This window comes from Anopheles funestus, chromosome 3RL (genome assembly GCF_943734845.2).
Source record: "Anopheles funestus chromosome 3RL, idAnoFuneDA-416_04, whole genome shotgun sequence".
NCBI lineage: Eukaryota > Metazoa > Arthropoda > Insecta > Diptera > Culicidae > Anopheles > Anopheles funestus.
In genome coordinates, this window is record NC_064599.1 from 33,396,002 (window position 1) to 33,411,825 (window position 15,824).

The 15,824-nt window shown below is 45.4% G+C and overlaps 5 protein-coding genes across 6 annotated transcripts; 2 read left to right on the top strand and 3 right to left on the bottom strand.

The window, feature by feature from the left end:
* The first annotated feature begins 9 nt into the window (after positions 1–9).
* LOC125767842 (protein inturned) lies at positions 10–3,144 on the top strand. The gene has a single exon (XM_049434763.1). It carries the CDS (start codon positions 537–539, stop codon positions 2,922–2,924), a length of 2,388 nt encoding a protein of 795 aa, XP_049290720.1. The 5' UTR covers positions 10–536; the 3' UTR covers positions 2,925–3,144.
* Positions 3,145–3,174: 30 nt separating this feature from the next.
* On the bottom strand, positions 3,175–4,516 carry LOC125767858 (lysM and putative peptidoglycan-binding domain-containing protein 3). The gene is made up of 3 exons (XM_049434788.1): positions 4,321–4,516; positions 4,085–4,256; positions 3,175–4,004 (listed from the first exon to the last, which is right to left on the bottom strand). The coding sequence occupies exons 1-3, from the start codon at positions 4,332–4,334 to the stop codon at positions 3,384–3,386; spliced, it is 807 nt and encodes a 268-aa protein (XP_049290745.1). The 5' UTR covers positions 4,335–4,516; the 3' UTR covers positions 3,175–3,383.
* Positions 4,517–4,685: 169 nt separating this feature from the next.
* LOC125767860 (uncharacterized) lies at positions 4,686–5,556 on the top strand. Its single transcript, XM_049434790.1, has 3 exons — positions 4,686–4,860; positions 4,921–5,236; positions 5,316–5,556. Exons 1-3 carry the CDS (start codon positions 4,787–4,789, stop codon positions 5,478–5,480), a joined length of 555 nt encoding a protein of 184 aa, XP_049290747.1. The 5' UTR covers positions 4,686–4,786; the 3' UTR covers positions 5,481–5,556.
* Positions 5,542–15,738, bottom strand: LOC125767841 (hillarin). 2 transcript variants are annotated; one of them, XM_049434761.1, is made up of 10 exons: positions 15,495–15,738; positions 9,295–9,439; positions 8,354–8,547; positions 8,161–8,277; positions 7,340–8,085; positions 6,840–7,180; positions 6,501–6,775; positions 6,298–6,411; positions 6,057–6,220; positions 5,542–5,987 (listed from the first exon to the last, which is right to left on the bottom strand). In XM_049434761.1, the coding sequence occupies exons 1-10, from the start codon at positions 15,681–15,683 to the stop codon at positions 5,846–5,848; spliced, it is 2,427 nt and encodes an 808-aa protein (XP_049290718.1). In that variant the 5' UTR covers positions 15,684–15,738; the 3' UTR covers positions 5,542–5,845. The 2 variants fall into 2 exon arrangements, with proteins under 2 accessions (XP_049290718.1, XP_049290717.1); XM_049434760.1 differs by having other exon boundaries at positions 6,840–7,198.
* Positions 10,246–13,933, bottom strand: LOC125767840 (transcription elongation factor SPT5). The gene has a single exon (XM_049434759.1). The coding sequence runs from the start codon at positions 13,736–13,738 to the stop codon at positions 10,451–10,453; it is 3,288 nt and encodes a 1,095-aa protein (XP_049290716.1). The 5' UTR covers positions 13,739–13,933; the 3' UTR covers positions 10,246–10,450.
* Positions 15,739–15,824: the final 86 nt, after the last annotated feature.

Consider the following 15,824-nt stretch of genomic DNA (forward strand, 5'->3'; position numbering starts at 1 on the left):
GACGACACCACCTCCGGCAGCTGTGTTGCTCGCTGACGTCATTTCACCACAGCGTTTGGCGGCTGTTGAGAGACAGAGATGGCTGGAGCAATACAAAGCAAACGTGTCATACCAATGGGTGGTGACTATGGAAATGCTAAGATCGCTAGAAAGTATTCGTGCGCTAATTTGTTTTATTTTTTACACCTTTATAAACTACTTTTTACGACCTTTTTAACGGTACAGTTATTATAAATTAACAAGTGTAAATTTTGGTTCTATTTGTTTACATTTCTAAACATATTTTATTAAATTAGAATTTCAATTTTTTGTGTTTTGCTGTGTTATATAGCCACCTTGGTTACGGAACAACATTCGTGTCAACAACGGCGAGATATCAACAAATTTGTAAACTCCGATCGCAGTCCAACGTAGCAAATGGTCCGCTTTTGGGTTAATTTTTGGTCTATTAAATTGTCTTGATCATTTCCTGTGTTAAATGTAACCAAGTGTGTATATTTCAGTAACGCATACGCATTAAGTAAAGAATCGGTGCAATGAACGAAGAATCCCAAGTATGGACGGACGATCAGTCGAACGCATCTTCAGATTGTAGCGATAGTAGCTGTGACTCGCGATCGCACGAATGGGGCCAGTACATCGTGAACAATTGCCTGTTCTTCGTCAAATTCGATCTCGTATGCCACGCAAAACCTGCCGTCTTCGATGATGATCTGTTTTTCCGCAACGAATATCGACGCTTATCGATTCGGAAAAAGGAAAGCATTCTGTCGCGGTTCGGTCAGAAGGATAAGGGCAAACATAAGCTGTTCCGTGTGAGCGTTATCGATACGACGAAAAAGGAACACATTAATGGTATACAGAAGGATGTCATCATTAGTATTGCACCGAAGAAAAACGTCCCACTCAAGGAGGTGCTGCCACTGACGGAAACAATATTGGGGCTTACAACGAGCCTGTTTCCCGATGGCCGGAAACTGATGGTGGATAAGATCAAGGATTATTCGGTGTTTGCCAAAGCCAAGCTGGTAAAATCGAAAGATTGGATTAAGTCTATCGACACCGAGCAGGTAACGGTGGACAATTTCGAATCCCTGCTCGAAGGATCGACAAAGATCCCAACGATCGTGAAAATTTCATTCTTTGAAATGATCGAACCAGACATCAGTAATGCGATCGAAATCAAGATTACAAACTTTATGGATCTGATCCAGAGCCAGGAAACACTGTTCGACAAGGAAGACATACAGTCGATGAGCAATAACGATCTCATCTTCAGCATGATCTACATATCGAAAGAGTACACACAAAACGATGAGCTAGACGTCAAGTTTTGCTACCCAACGCGAGAGAACAACTATCTGTTCAACTCCCGGGGCAGCTTCGTGACGTTACATTCCATTTTCAACCAATCGTTTGGCCAGCAGTCGATCATGACGAATTTGAAGATCAAAAATGTGCTGTACTACACGACGTACACCGTGCTGGAGGATGGCATATTGCTGCTTGGTTTCAGCTCAAAGTACTCCTCGGTATTTGCCGTAAAGCAGAAAAGTGAGCAGATCTGTCGGTTTTTAAACGCTCTCTACCAGTCTGGCACCACCATGTTCAACAGGCCGATCGAGCAGCAAACGGAGCTGATGCAGTTGTGTGAAATGATACGCCACTCGATCAAAGCGAACAGGAATTGCGACAAGTTCGAGAAAACGTTCCCACAGGCACACTTTGTACCGCTGCCGAAAGAGATACAGCTGCGCATTGACGATGCGCTCGGTGAGCTGGAAGCGATGGACTATCGCAACTGGAATGATGATTTCGTCGATCTGTTCTGTCTGCTCACCGTGATCGGCTGTGCACTGTACTACAAGCAGCACTTGATATGTACGCATCTGAGCGGCGAGTACATGATGGACGTGGAGACAATGTTAAAAAATCTGGGCGTGTTTGAAATTCTTACCACAACGGATGTGAAAAACATGGCCATATGGCGAAAGTTTTACCCGAAGCAGTACTGTGAGGATGGTTTCCACGAGAAGAACGATGCCTATCTTATGCTCGTTTCGATCGGCAATCTGCTGATGGTAGTGGTGCTCGAAGTGCCCATCAATACGACACACAACAAATCGTTTTCGCGCTACGTCGATGAAATACAGGACATGTTGAGCTACTTTAAATCGACCGGTATTGAAAATCTTATTCGCATCTGGATCGATTCGAATAGACGCCCGCAATGCATACCGACAAACGTTGGTAAACAGACGGGTGGCGATCAAGTAGCAGCACACGAGGACCGAACGCAACAGATTCGAAGCCATGACGAGGAATCAAACGCTTCCAGTTCGATCAAGAATCAAGTCCTGCGGGAGGAACATAATGCGGAACCTGAGGATGATGATGATTCCGACTGGGGTCAGAGTATGGATAGTAGCCAGAGGAGCAGCAGCTTCGACATTACTGATCTGTCCGAGAATCGATGTAAGGAATTTTCGGAACTCATTCCAACCCAACTAACAACCGGGCTGGACAATCTTCTGTTCTACTACGTACAGCTGGAGGTAGGTGATGGGTACTTTCTAGCGCCCACGATCAATAGTGCGAACGCGAAAAATGACATCGTTATGAATCTGTTCCGGAAAACGTGCACACTTATACATGCCACCTTTGAAAATACGAAAAAGTTTCGCAACCTCCTATCGCGAGAATCGACCAAGCTGAACACGCAACGATCGCTGGTAGCGATCAAGGAGCAGGGTATGCTGCTATCCGTCCCAAAAGATCATGGATCGGGCGAGCGGGTCGAATTTTGGGTTGTCGGACGGCTTTTCCACAGTCCGGCCAAAGAGCTGTACGTGTGCCATCGTGCCGATGCGCCACAAAACATGGTAGAGCTGGCTTTTCGTATCTGTTTAACATGTGCTGGTTAGAGGCACGTATTTACTGCTAGTGCATTTAATAACAATCCAATCCGAGCCTTTTATCTTAAGCTACACAAATTATATGGACTGATGTTTTGCATTTAACAACGTTTGTAGTGGTAGGATATAGTTGATTAAGACATGAAATGTCCAGTTTTACTTTAACTTATTAACGGGCTTTACCCCCACAGACGAATGTCGCACAATAAACGCCAGCGAATGGAAAGTTTTCCACTTTTAATCAGTATTATGGCATTGATTTACTGAAGAAAATATCATTTTATTTAAAGAGCTAATCAACAGTTGCAAAAGGCACTCTTTTTACAGATGTTTGACACCGCTCGCAATAAATCTTTAGATAGTTATCGTCTCTCCACACCTGCATCCCACCAACAGGACACAGAATACCGTTTACAGATCGGATACTTAAAACAACAAACTCGTATTACAATCGCCTTCCCTGCTTGGTCACAGCTTAGTGCTGTGATTAACGTTAAAACTATTGTGATGGTATTTGTCTATGTGTTCCGCCACATATACTACATAAATAAGTGGAATTGCAAAGCAAAGCGCTAGGATAAAGACGAGCAAACAAATCCATGAAATATCACAATCGCTCCCATTGCACGAAAAGTCGTTTGCCGGTAGCCGAAGTTGGCGCGGCTGCGGTACACTATCGTCATATTCGCCACTGAGCAGCAACGGTTGGCTCGAAAGCTCATCGAAGTCCATGTCATCGTGCAAGTCTTCAAGTTCGATCTCACTCGATCGTGCGCTAGCGTCCCTGTGTTTTCCGGAAGACTTTTTAGGAAACTGTGTAACAGCACTGCTGCTCGGTTGAATGGATGCGTTGCTTACGGCGGCAAGAATGAGTTTTTCGTCCAACGTAGCTTTCGTATCGGCCGGAACATGATGGCTCGCGTTCGGTGGAGTGTTTGTGATGTTTTTCGGACTACTGTTTCCGCTCGTGTGTACACGCGGAAGTGTTTCCAGCAGTATCGAGAGTGGTGTCACCGGCACACGAATCACGTTGCGTGCGTAAATTTCGTTGTCCTTGTCAATTTTATTCAACTTTTTCAATTGTGGTATCTGCAAAGATGATGGGAAAAAAGATAATTAATACATTTGCCATCTCGCTTCAGGGGGTAGTAGATCGTACGAAACCATACCGAACAGTTGAATCGAAGCGCAATAGCTTGCAATGTATCACCTGGCAATATTTGCGCCTCTAGCCATTTTTCTACGGGAGGCAACTTGAGTTGTGCCAGTGGTAAATCGGAATACTCGGCCGTGTATGGTTCCTCCACGTAAACATGATTACTGCTCGATACAGCTTTGACCCTGAAAAATCATGAAATAAATGAGAAACGAACCGCTGATTCATCTTGCTCTGTGAGCTACTTACCGTTGACGCTTCATTGTGGGATAATTTTCAGGGCCAGGTGTCGAAGCGGGACTTTCATTTTCCTTACTTTGGGTTCCGGGAGGATCGCGGACGTGTTACAGCTGCGATAACACAAACAAACTTTCCAAAGGGAAATTTCTTTTTCTTTTGTCCACAGACATCAACAATACCCGTCAGCATGTAAATGTCAACCATTTGGGGGATTTGCCACAAGGTTAGTATGCAATACAGAAACATAAATCGCTTGTATTTGAAGCTAGTTTTGCAAATAAACTGTAACATTTAGTGCCATTATATAAAAAGATGTTATTTAAATAGTACAATGATCATCATTTGCTTTACCACTAGTGATCCACAATCGGATAATACCCGGGTAGCTTTTCGACTGCATAACATAAACGTACAACAAGTTCTCGTTTGACAGCCGTTACAAAACGGATAGCATTCAAAGTGCAGTTGGAAAGCAATGGCTGAAACAAATAAAACGGGTTCTAAACAACAATTTATCGATGCATATACTGTTTTGGTACAAGGAATAAGGTAAGTACCTATGCATAGATTTAATTGCAACACAAATATGATAGAAATTGCTTACTGCAGTGCAGCACGGTTCGAAGAGTTCAAAGCATTCTTCGCCAACGACTCTGACTACGAGCTAGCGGTACAGGAATTTCGCAACGGATTCAAGGAAGCGCTTCTATCGAAGGTAAACAGGCTGTGGGATGAAACCGACATCGATAGCAATGTAGAGCTGTTGGAATTGTTGAAAAGTAAGGCGAGTGGAAGGACGGCCAAAATGTGGCGTCCCACTGGGAAACCCGTCAGTGAACAGGTTCTTCCACTGACTGTAAACAAACTGAAGACTTCGCTAAAGTTTTTCCACCTTCAGCTGGAATTTCAAAAACAAAGAACGGAGGTAATCGCTAATTAATGTTTCATACACATTCTCGAGCTCTTACACCTGTTTTTTTTTCTCTCATTTGTGATCGTTGCAGGAACTTATTTGTGAAATCGAAACAAAGCGAACAAAGTACCGAACAATGCAGACGCGTCGAAACCATTTACTGCAGCAAATTGCAAATGAAACGAAAACGTTTGAATCCACTCGTGCCCAACAGAAAAGCCTCGATCAAAAGGTTAACGATGATTTACTATTATGATTATGCTTCCGATAAAGCGAAACGGCTCCAAATAAACGATGCACATCAAGTACTGGCTTCATTCAGGTAGGATAAATTTGTAACAAGTTTATTATTTAAAAGAAAACACAATTACACTAAAAGTACGCACATTAGGTTAAGTTAAACATACAACATTTCCTTCGTTAACGTTCTCATCGATAGCGAGTTGTTTTTACTCCGGGGAGGTTAAGGGCATTAGGGAGGGTTTTGTGACTAAAGTCAATATTTACAGCGCAAGACTCGTTCAGCGTTAAGGATAAAAAGTCGCTAGCATTAAACGTATGTGGTAATATCCCGAAAGCTTATTATGGTTAGTGTCGTTTGCGTCCTTCCGCTTCTCAGCCTTAGTTCCGCTTGGACGAGTTGATCAGATATTTGCAGCAATGTGTGAGTAGATGCTTTTCAGTAGACGAATTGTTATTGTGCGAAACCGACCCAACCTCCCGGGTGTAAATGTCTAGCCCGTATTGTCCTTCCTCGGGGAAGCTGCGAAGAAAAAGATGGGACCATCATTGATCATGTAATCTGGTTTTGTAGGGAACAGTTTCTGCATACCTTATGTTGAATGTGATCATATCATCAATGATCGATTGTTGAACATACTTGGAAAGTTTTTTTTCCTCGATACCGTTTTTGTGCAGTGTCGCCATAAAGTCCGTGAGTGGTCTCGACATACGGAATTGTAACTCGATCGATCGTCCGGCAAAGATGAGTGGTTCCTGCAACAGTAAAAAGCAAAAAAAAAACTCCCGTAATAAGCAGAACTGATTATTAATCCACTGAATCGCAATCATACCGGATGAGTGATCGGTATAAGACCGAACAGTCTGGTCGCTTTCGTTGGGCCCCATTCACCGCTGGCACAATCCGGCAAAGGTACCATAACAGTTTGCAGCTCTTCACAACAAATCTAGAAAAAAAACCAATACCATATATTAATAGACTTTGGTTTAAACAACATATTTCATCCTAGTGTGGTTTAGTAACGGATGCACTAACCTTAAATTTGCACACACTTTTGAACTTCATTGGTTCCCCAGTTAAATACTCCTGAGGCGTTACAGCGTTGGCAAAAATGTCGAGCAGAAACGCACCGGAACACGGCGCATGCACTCGGAAAGCTACCACGTTGCTGATGACGGATTGCATTACGAACCGTTTCAGGGAGACGCCATCGAACGAATCTTCGTCACTGTCGTAAAATTTGAGGTTGTAATGGAATATCAAACATCCTTGCATGTCGGACGGCATCGCTATCCGTACGGTCGCCGCACCTATATAAAAAGGGGGAGGTTAATTTATTAAACCGTTTGAATTCCAAAATTCAAATGGCGTTACCTGTGTCGTCCGTGTAAACAACGGCCCCGTAACCATCGTCGGCAAAGTGTAACCCATAGCGGAAGAACAACGAACGTACGAACGGTAAATTTTCAAATTCCGTCAGCGTGATCGGTCGCTTCAACAGCTGCCACTCCTCTTGCAGCGGGAAGAACTCGTAGATAAATTCCCGCGGATCAGTCAGGAAGTAATGGTCGTCATACTCGTACCGCAGGCTATCATTTTTACCCTTGCCCGTCTTGGGTGCTTCCTTCGCGTTGACCAAATGCCGAGCGCCCCAGTTGCATTGCACAAAGCGCCACGCACCTGCCACGTACACGGCATTCCACGAGTTGCGGAATCTGGAATTTTTCGGATGACTGAAGAAATGGCAAAAACAAACTTGACATTAAACGAAGAGTGTCATAGGAACTCCGTTTTGTGTGTGTGTGACCAACCAGCACCAAACCAAACCCTGCACGCAAATAACCTTGCTCTCAAGAAAACCGATCTGAACTTACCTCGAATCTTGGAATTTCACTCCCGGCTGGTAACCGGCACTCTTGGAGTAACCCTTAATCACCACACAGTGCAGTCCCGCGTAACTGCACAGTCGCTTGAACAGCACATGGTAACTCTCCGTGCCATACTTAATGCCCCGCAGTAAACCCATCGGTGTGTCGCCGCGCAGATTATCGTCGAACGTCATCGTGTTTAGATTTTTCACCGTAATCCATCGGAAGATGGTACGTGCTTTCTCGATGTCGGATGTACAGCGGCCGACCAGTTGCCGCACCAGATCGGTGAACGTTTTCTGATCCTCCTGCGCAACGGTGATAGCGATCTGGTCTACGTCCTGAAACTCGACCGGATCGTTGTACACCTGGAACTTGCTCAGAGCTGGCGGGGCTGGTTTGGGTGCCACCAGCGGATACTCCATGGCCACCACCGTTTCGTTGATGTCATCGTCCAGGAAGATGCTTTCGCTTTGCATGTACTCGCTGCGCCGTACACTGATCAGCTCCAGCATTTCGCTTGACTGTCGATCAACCAGGGCCGCCGTTTCGGAGCGCTCGTGTTCGAGCAGCTTTCGCGTGAGGCTTTCCTTCTTTTTCGTCTTCCGGATGGTCATGTTCTTTTCCAGATCTTCCTTCTGCTGCTCGTGCTTGAGCGTCAGCATACTGTGATCCTCGCGCGATCGTCTGCTGGTGGTGAGTTCCTTCTCAAACTTGTGCGCTAACCGTTGCAGCTCTCGTTCCCATTCATCCTGAATGATCGGAAACAAGGAATCAAAGGGATCAATGTAAGCGGAACCATTAAGTGTTGAAAGCTTTCGACAAACCTGAATCTCGCTCTGCATCCGTCGATCTTCCTCCTCTCTTTTGCGGGCAAATTTTCTGTACAAATCATCCTCCTCTTTGCGATGTTTCATTTCTAGCTTCGCTTGTTCATCGCGGGCCTAAAAAAAGAAGTGGTGAACACATGTTTGAATGTATTATGTTCGATTCCATCGATCGGTAGGGAGACACACATACCAAATAGTAATCGATAGGCTTTTCACGTGGCTTGTCGTATGCTTTTTGAATTTCCGTCTGCTTCAAGGCATGCGCTATGTGCAGTGCGCTAGCATCGAACCGTCCATACTTGTAATCAGGATCATTCTGCGGCGGTGTATTTCCTTCTCTGCCACCGTTATTGTACCCATTTGGTGTCCCTAGTCGCGGTTGCCCTGAAGCAGAGAAGAAATCCAATGAAACAATCACTAACCGATGGGATGGAAAATGTTGGCTGCGACGGTGCAAAGCACCTTCTCTTTGCAGAAATTGGAAATGGCTTTTTTGTCTAATTTAATAAGTGAATGTCCGAAAAGGGAATGATTGAACAACCGAGAAAAGAAGCATCAAACAACAATCATCGGTTTCATCGTTTTGATGAGTTTTTGATGCATTACGAGAAAGTATGTATGCATCGATCATAACTAACCCAAAACGAACCGAACGAATGGAATGGGATTGTAAGTAACAAGGCGGAAAACGCGCATCGCAAAGCATTAAAAACAACGCTGCACTTCCGTTCCGGCCTATCGGTTGAGCATCGGTTTTAATGTTGGTGTCGTCAATAACAAGCGCACAGGAAACGGAAGCGCACACATTAACCGCGTTAAAACACACCGATCGCCGATCACCTTCGGCATCAAAAAAAAAAAGGGGGTAAAAAACGCAAAGCACATAACGGGGGGAAATGTGATCATATCGGCCAAAACTCAATGGAAAGCTTTCGTTTTCAAGCAATTTTCCAGCTTAATAGTTAAACTTAAACACGCATCGGTTACGGCGTTGTTCACTCGTTATGGGCGGTTCCGATTGGCTTTGATCGGAGTGCGGTGAGTCAGTTTGGGAATTCGATTTTAAAACATGTTAAATAAAGGGCTTTGAATGGTGTTTTTTTTTCTTCCTGTTCATCATTACCAACTTACCATCGATGCTGTCGTTTCGATGACCTCGGATTTGTTCGTTCACATAGTTTGTGCTTTTCGGTACATTCAGCGCTTGCCGGATGCCGACCGATGTTTGATCGAAATGGCCAGGACCACTTTTTGGTACATGTGAACAGCAGTAAACCTACGGAAGGGAGAGAGAGAGAGAGACAAAAAGTAAATTAATGATTTAACTGTAAATATTTGAAGTTGTACCAAACATTTGGAAAATATTAACCTAAACAAAAATTAATTACCCGTAACATTAAAACATAATTTTAATAATCTACGAACAGTAACAGAAGTTACTTTAAATGTATTTTTCTAAATTGAATATTAGTGATATTCTTCAACGTGCTAAACGATGATCTACATGATACTGAACTCATTAAAAATGTATGACCTACTCGCCGTTGGTTTGCAAGTAAAGCAAAGGCAAAGGCGTAACTCTAAGCAAGCTTCCATAATCAGGAAGCGCTTGTCCACCGGTCACGAAAAGCTGTAACTACAGCACGCTCAAAAGCTTAGCTATACATGTATCGAAGTCATTGCACTTCTTTCGTAGCACTTTTCTCAGAGGAGAATGTTGTGAAACGAACAACAACAGGAAGCTATGAAGTAATTAAAACCATCTGGGAGCGCTAATTAGTGCACGGGGACAGGTGCAGTATTACACAATTTATGCAACAGTTCAGCCAAACTGATTGATCGCCCGATCCCGGCCAGGTTTGCTGTTAAATTTATGCAGAAAAGTACGTTGCGTTCTGATGTAATGCCTTGTGAGAAGAAAGTGAATCGAGGGAATGATTTAACTGTGTTTATTAGAGATTATTAGACAACAAGCAGTTGTGTTCTTAACAGTATCATTTATTAATTGTCGTCATAATTGTATCGCTCGGTTTATCTTCATACTCGGGCATATTCGTTCATTAAGTTCGTTAATAGTAACAAATATTTCATTATTTTTTTTTCTTTATTTAGAGATAAGCAATATGTCCATTTTGGGATCCAACATCCTTATTTAAATAATGATTTTATTTGAAGCAAATAAAAAAAGAATCTTCTGCACTCCCTTTCTACTATTCACGTTTTGTTCGAATACGTTTCACCTACGGGATCAATGCGGCGTCATACTGTTGTCGTTGCTAAGCTGCTATTAGTTTTTCGTCGGTTCCCGATAACGGGCCATATAGTTCATCGGAATAAGCGTCGATTGACCGTTAATCATCACTAACGCCTCGTTGCTGCCGGACATGTCGATAAACTCGCCGACCGTTTCCCGATCCTCGCCAACGATCACCTTAAACTTCTCGCCCGGTTCCGGCAGTACAGGTTGCAGATTCGACAGTGGCACAGTCACGCAGTGGTCCTCTTCCGGCAGGAACACAACACAATCGCCATTGTTCACCGTACGGATGATACCGGTTTGGCCGCTAAGATCCGAATCACCGTGGCTTCGAATCGTTACCTCAATGTCGGTCGTAAACCAATCGCCCAGCTGTGGATCAAGCCCAGCACCGGGTGTTTGCGGGTTGTATGGGGAAGCCGGTGCACCCGGTGTGGCCGGTGAGTAAGCGCTCGGTGACGGTGTACCGATGTAGCCACCGACCTGGTACGGTGAAGGGCTCGGATTCGGGCTGGCCTGATACGGACTGTAATTTTCCGAGTTGAACATATTGCCGGGCGTTTGCGGTGCGTACGGCGTATTGATCTGGTACCCGGGCGTGCTCGGATTGTAACCGGGCGACGGTGACTGTTCCTCCATGAAGTCGAAATCATTGGAACGTGCCGGCGTGTTCGATACGGTCGGATCCCAAGCACCGTGGCGCGGTGTCATCGAACCATCGTGCGACGGTGTCATCGAACCGTACGGTGTACGGCTGCCCGGATCGTACTGCGGTGTCTGCGAACCGTGCAGCGGTGTCTTCGAGCCGGAGTAGACCGGCGTTTGGGCACCGTAGCTGCTGGCCGGCGTACGGCTCGGTGTGCGCATGTACGACGAAACGCTTCCTGCCTTGGTTGCGCCACCATCCACCACCGTGATGTGATTCCGGTCGACCGAGATCGTCTGGCAGGACGAATGCAGCTCAACGCGTGCCGTCGTTTCCGTTGCATCCTTCACAATACCAACCGCACCCTTGTACGGTCCGCCGGTGATTCGTATGGTGCGGCCCAATATTTCCCGGTCGCGAGAAACGCGTGCACCACCGCGTCCACCACCACGACCACCCCGATTAGGGCCACCGCCACCACCACCACCACCACCCCGCCCACCGGACGGATGCATCGGTGAGTGGATGCGGGGCGACATAATGCCACCGAACGGTGACATCATCGGGTTGCTGTTTTGCATCGGATTTTTATTCCCTCCCGCTAGCTGCAAATGGCGGGTTTTGACCACAAAAATGCCACCATTCTCCGTGTACATGCGCGAGTGCAGGAACGCAAGGTTGCGATAGAGATGTTTGATTTCTCCATCGCGCCCGGTATGTGGACCTTCCATTACCTTCACGATGTCCTTTCGACGGATCTGATTCTGGTCCCAGTCAAGCGCGATCGTGTTGCGATTTTCGCGCCGTTTCTGCAGCGCCGTCGGTTTACATTCGATCACCTTGCCGTGCATGCCCAGCACGTGGAAATTCTCGCGCTCTAAACGTACGATCACGCCCACGGTCTGTGCGTCCAGCTGTACTAAATCACCCCACTGGTAGATGCCGAGTGAATCCACTCCAGTCGCCATGTCCGTGCAGATTTGCAGATCGCGCGGCAAAACCTCCAGCTCGTGCATGGTCAGATCGGAAACGAGCACAATGCGCGACGGTTCTACGCGCACAATCAATCCCGTTTCACCCTCGTACCGACCGGCAAGCACCTTCACGTGGTCACCCGTTTTGAAGTATTTGCGCAGTTCGGCCGCTTTGAAGATGAGGGGATCGCGTAGCTCCTCGTGCTTTGGCATCACCGTTATGAGCGAACCATCGATCGCGATAATCTTCGCCTGCAGATTCATCAGATCACCCACGCACACCTCCACATTATCACCCATGGAGAAGGAATGCCCGGTCACTGGGTCTTCCTTGGAGGAAACGGCCAGCTCGATGTTAATCTCTTCCGGTTGCTCCTCGAATCGTTCCAGTTCGGCTAGCGTCGGTTTCACACCGTCGGCCAGGACGGCCGACATGGTGAACGCTTTGTAAAGAAACCCTTTGCGCGAGTAGCGATTACCTTCGAAGATCAGGAAATCTCCATCCGACGTCAGCTCACCGCCGATCGCACGGATCGCTTCGGGATCGAACGATTTGGCCGCCGGTCGTCGCTTTTTGCGCTTCGCGTCCGTACTTTCTTCGGTCTGTGTAGCGCGCAGGGCACCCCGAAGCCGCGTATAGTCAATGCGCGGAAGCAGCTTTAGATGGACCTGGTTTTGGGCCAGATCCACATAATCTACCTGAGCGATATCGTCCTTGTAGATGCCACGCTTAAGTCGCACCCACTGTTTTGGCTTCAGTCCCGTCTGCTCCTTGACCACCTTCAGAATATCCGTCATATCCTTGATCGGAACCATCTCCTGTTTCCAGATGCCGACACGCAGATTACCGACATTATTGATCGCCGATTTAACGTGCGCCTGTTTGTATGCTTCAATGTAGATGTAACCCTTCACACTTTCCGGCGCCACGACCGACTTGATCTGCATCGGTTGATCCGTGTTCTGATAGGTCAGGAACTTGCGCATCAACAGCAACGCGGTCGCCTTTTCCTCGCCTATGCGACATTTCACCATCCAGAGGTTTGGATCTTTGATGCCGGGCAGCAACGTTTGTTGCGTGATCTCGTCTGACATTTCCTCCCCGCCATCGCCGAACTGACGCCGTGCCACGGAAGCATCCGCATACTTGCGCTTCAGATATTCGGCCAGTTCATCCTCCTTGTGCGAATCCCACAGATTCGTTCCGCGGCGTCGATTTTCGATTTCGCGAGCCGTCTGTCCCACCTCCTCGATTTCATTGCTAACGATGCCCATCTCTTGCGCCCCTTCTTCCCACTCGTCATCCTCGTCCACCTCATCGTCTACTTCCGCTTCGTCGATGATGAAACCACCGAAACGATCCGACTTCTTCTTCTTCTTGCGGCCCCCGCGTCGATTATCGTCTTCATCCTCCTCCTCCTCGTCGTACTCCTCCGAGTCAAGATCCTCCCCTTCTGGTTCCTGCTCGTCCTCTACCTCTTCCTCGTCATCATCATCATCTTCGTCATCCAGACGGCGCCGATCCTTGCGCTGTTTCTTTCTTGGCCGCTCGTTATCCGATTGCGATGTCGATGGTGACCGGGAACGCTGTGGTGATCGCGATACCGATCGGGACACCGAACGATTCGAGCCACCACTTTTGCGAGAACGATTCGATGCCACACTGTCAGCATCCGAGCCGCTACCGCTGTCCGACATGTTGGGTGACGAACGATCACACGCTATAAACGATTAATATAGTGCAGTGAACGATTTGCAACGTGGATTCAACGAATTACTACACTATTTTCACTGATTTTAGCAAAAATTCACATCATTTGCACCGTGTTGATGTTGCGTTGTTTTCTTCACACCGTTTTGGTGACGTACGCTCCGGTCTTAATGTCGCTCCGCTTGGATTGAGCTGCTCCGCTCCGAGCTGGCATGATCCGACATACAGAAATACCCAAGTAACAAAAAATTGACAATTTTGAATTAAATATTTCAAATTCCGAAAATAATAAATTCAATTCAATTCTAAAAATATGCATGATTTTATTTTCAGGAAAACATTCTTATACTAACAATTTATTATCGTTAACTGTTATGATCATTTATAGCATTTATTTATACATCAATTAAAGCAGTGTAAAAAAAGTGGTACATTACATAGGCATAACTTTTTTTGTTGATTTAACCAAGATCATTGCGTTTTGAAAATTAAACTTTGAACTAATTTTGTTGCCGGCTATCGGTTGCTTCTATATGCGCTCAACAAATAAATTCTACTTCATTCTGTTTCCTGCATAGCTGGGCCATCACTACATGTGTCTGTAAGCCCAATTAGCAATTTTGTACCGGTAGATTTCCTGCTGCCTGGACAGAACCGCTCGTTAAAGCAGCTAAAAAGAGCCGGGTGACTTGATTGGAACTTGAAAGCTATATTGAAGCTGATTCCGACAAGAAAAGCCGAGAACGAGTACGTAACGTTTTGATTTTCATTTCAATCACTATCATACGAATTAATTCACAGTTCTTGGTACCAAATCATTAATTGGTAATGAAAAATTAATAACTTTATGATTAAGAGACTATGTTGCAGTTAGATACAAGGATTAAAGCAAAAACAAAATCGAGAGATTATTCGATCTGTACCAATTTTACGGAAATTTTGGAATTGTAACAAAAATCTCAATTTCAAATCTCAAATCATTTTTTTTCGACGGCAAGTGGTGGGCCGCTTATGTGATGTTTGTCTATTTTAAATGGGGTTTAAAAATTTTCTAGAATTCCAAAATCTTAAAACTTATTCAGCCTCTACGGCCCGGGTTAGTATATAAAAGTCTTCTTGCAGGACAATTTAAATGTAAAAAAAAGCTTCTTGCGAGCATCACATCCATTTTTCTGATCACATGAGCTGGCTACTAATTCAATGATATATCAGACTAAGTTTTCGTTATTCCTTTGAAAGACCTCAAGGGCCGTATGGAGTCAGTCTAATAACATTGTTAATAGTAAAACGAATGTTTGTTGCTATAAGACAAAGCCGATAATTTACCTTTCAAATATGTATGCATTTATGGTAAAATGAATTAAATAAAAGAGGAAAAATATTCTTCTTCCACAAATAATAGAAAGTAACCTCTTTTTTGCAAAAAAAACAAGAAATATTTAAAACGAAACCATTTTAATGTTATCCGGTATGATCGTCTTACCTACATAAAGTTTTACCATATCCAGCAGTTTGGATGGGTTCCCCTGTGCCGTTTGGTGTGCTATTAGGGAATTCATTTAATGCGGTAACTGCTCAAATGGGTTTCATACCCGGTAGCCATTTAATTCATTTCCTTGTTTTAATCTTCTTTCCCCCTTTCCCGACCCTTTCCAAAAACCTTCCCTTCCTTACCATTACCAGTACAAGGGTGCGGTTTGTAACGCGCGAAAGTAAGATCACCCCGATCACCGATTGACTTACCTCTTTATCATCCTGATTGTGCTGGTTGTTGTAGTAGGTCTTGAGCGTCAGCTTGGTTCCGCACCGTTTGCACTTGAAGCATCCGGAGTGGAAGAAAGTAAAATCTTTCAACGGGCCCACCCTATCCACCTGATAAACGATTTCGCTGCACCGTAGGCACGTTGATTCGTAGAAATTCGGTCGGTACATGATGCTGCCTGCTGACTGATTCCTGGATGTTTTTGCAGATGGATTAATCGGCTTTTTTTCTTCTTGTATTTGGTTTTCCACCTCTTTCTTCCCCGTAGTTCCACCGTGTGACTCTCGCACTAATGGGGTTGCCACTGGTAT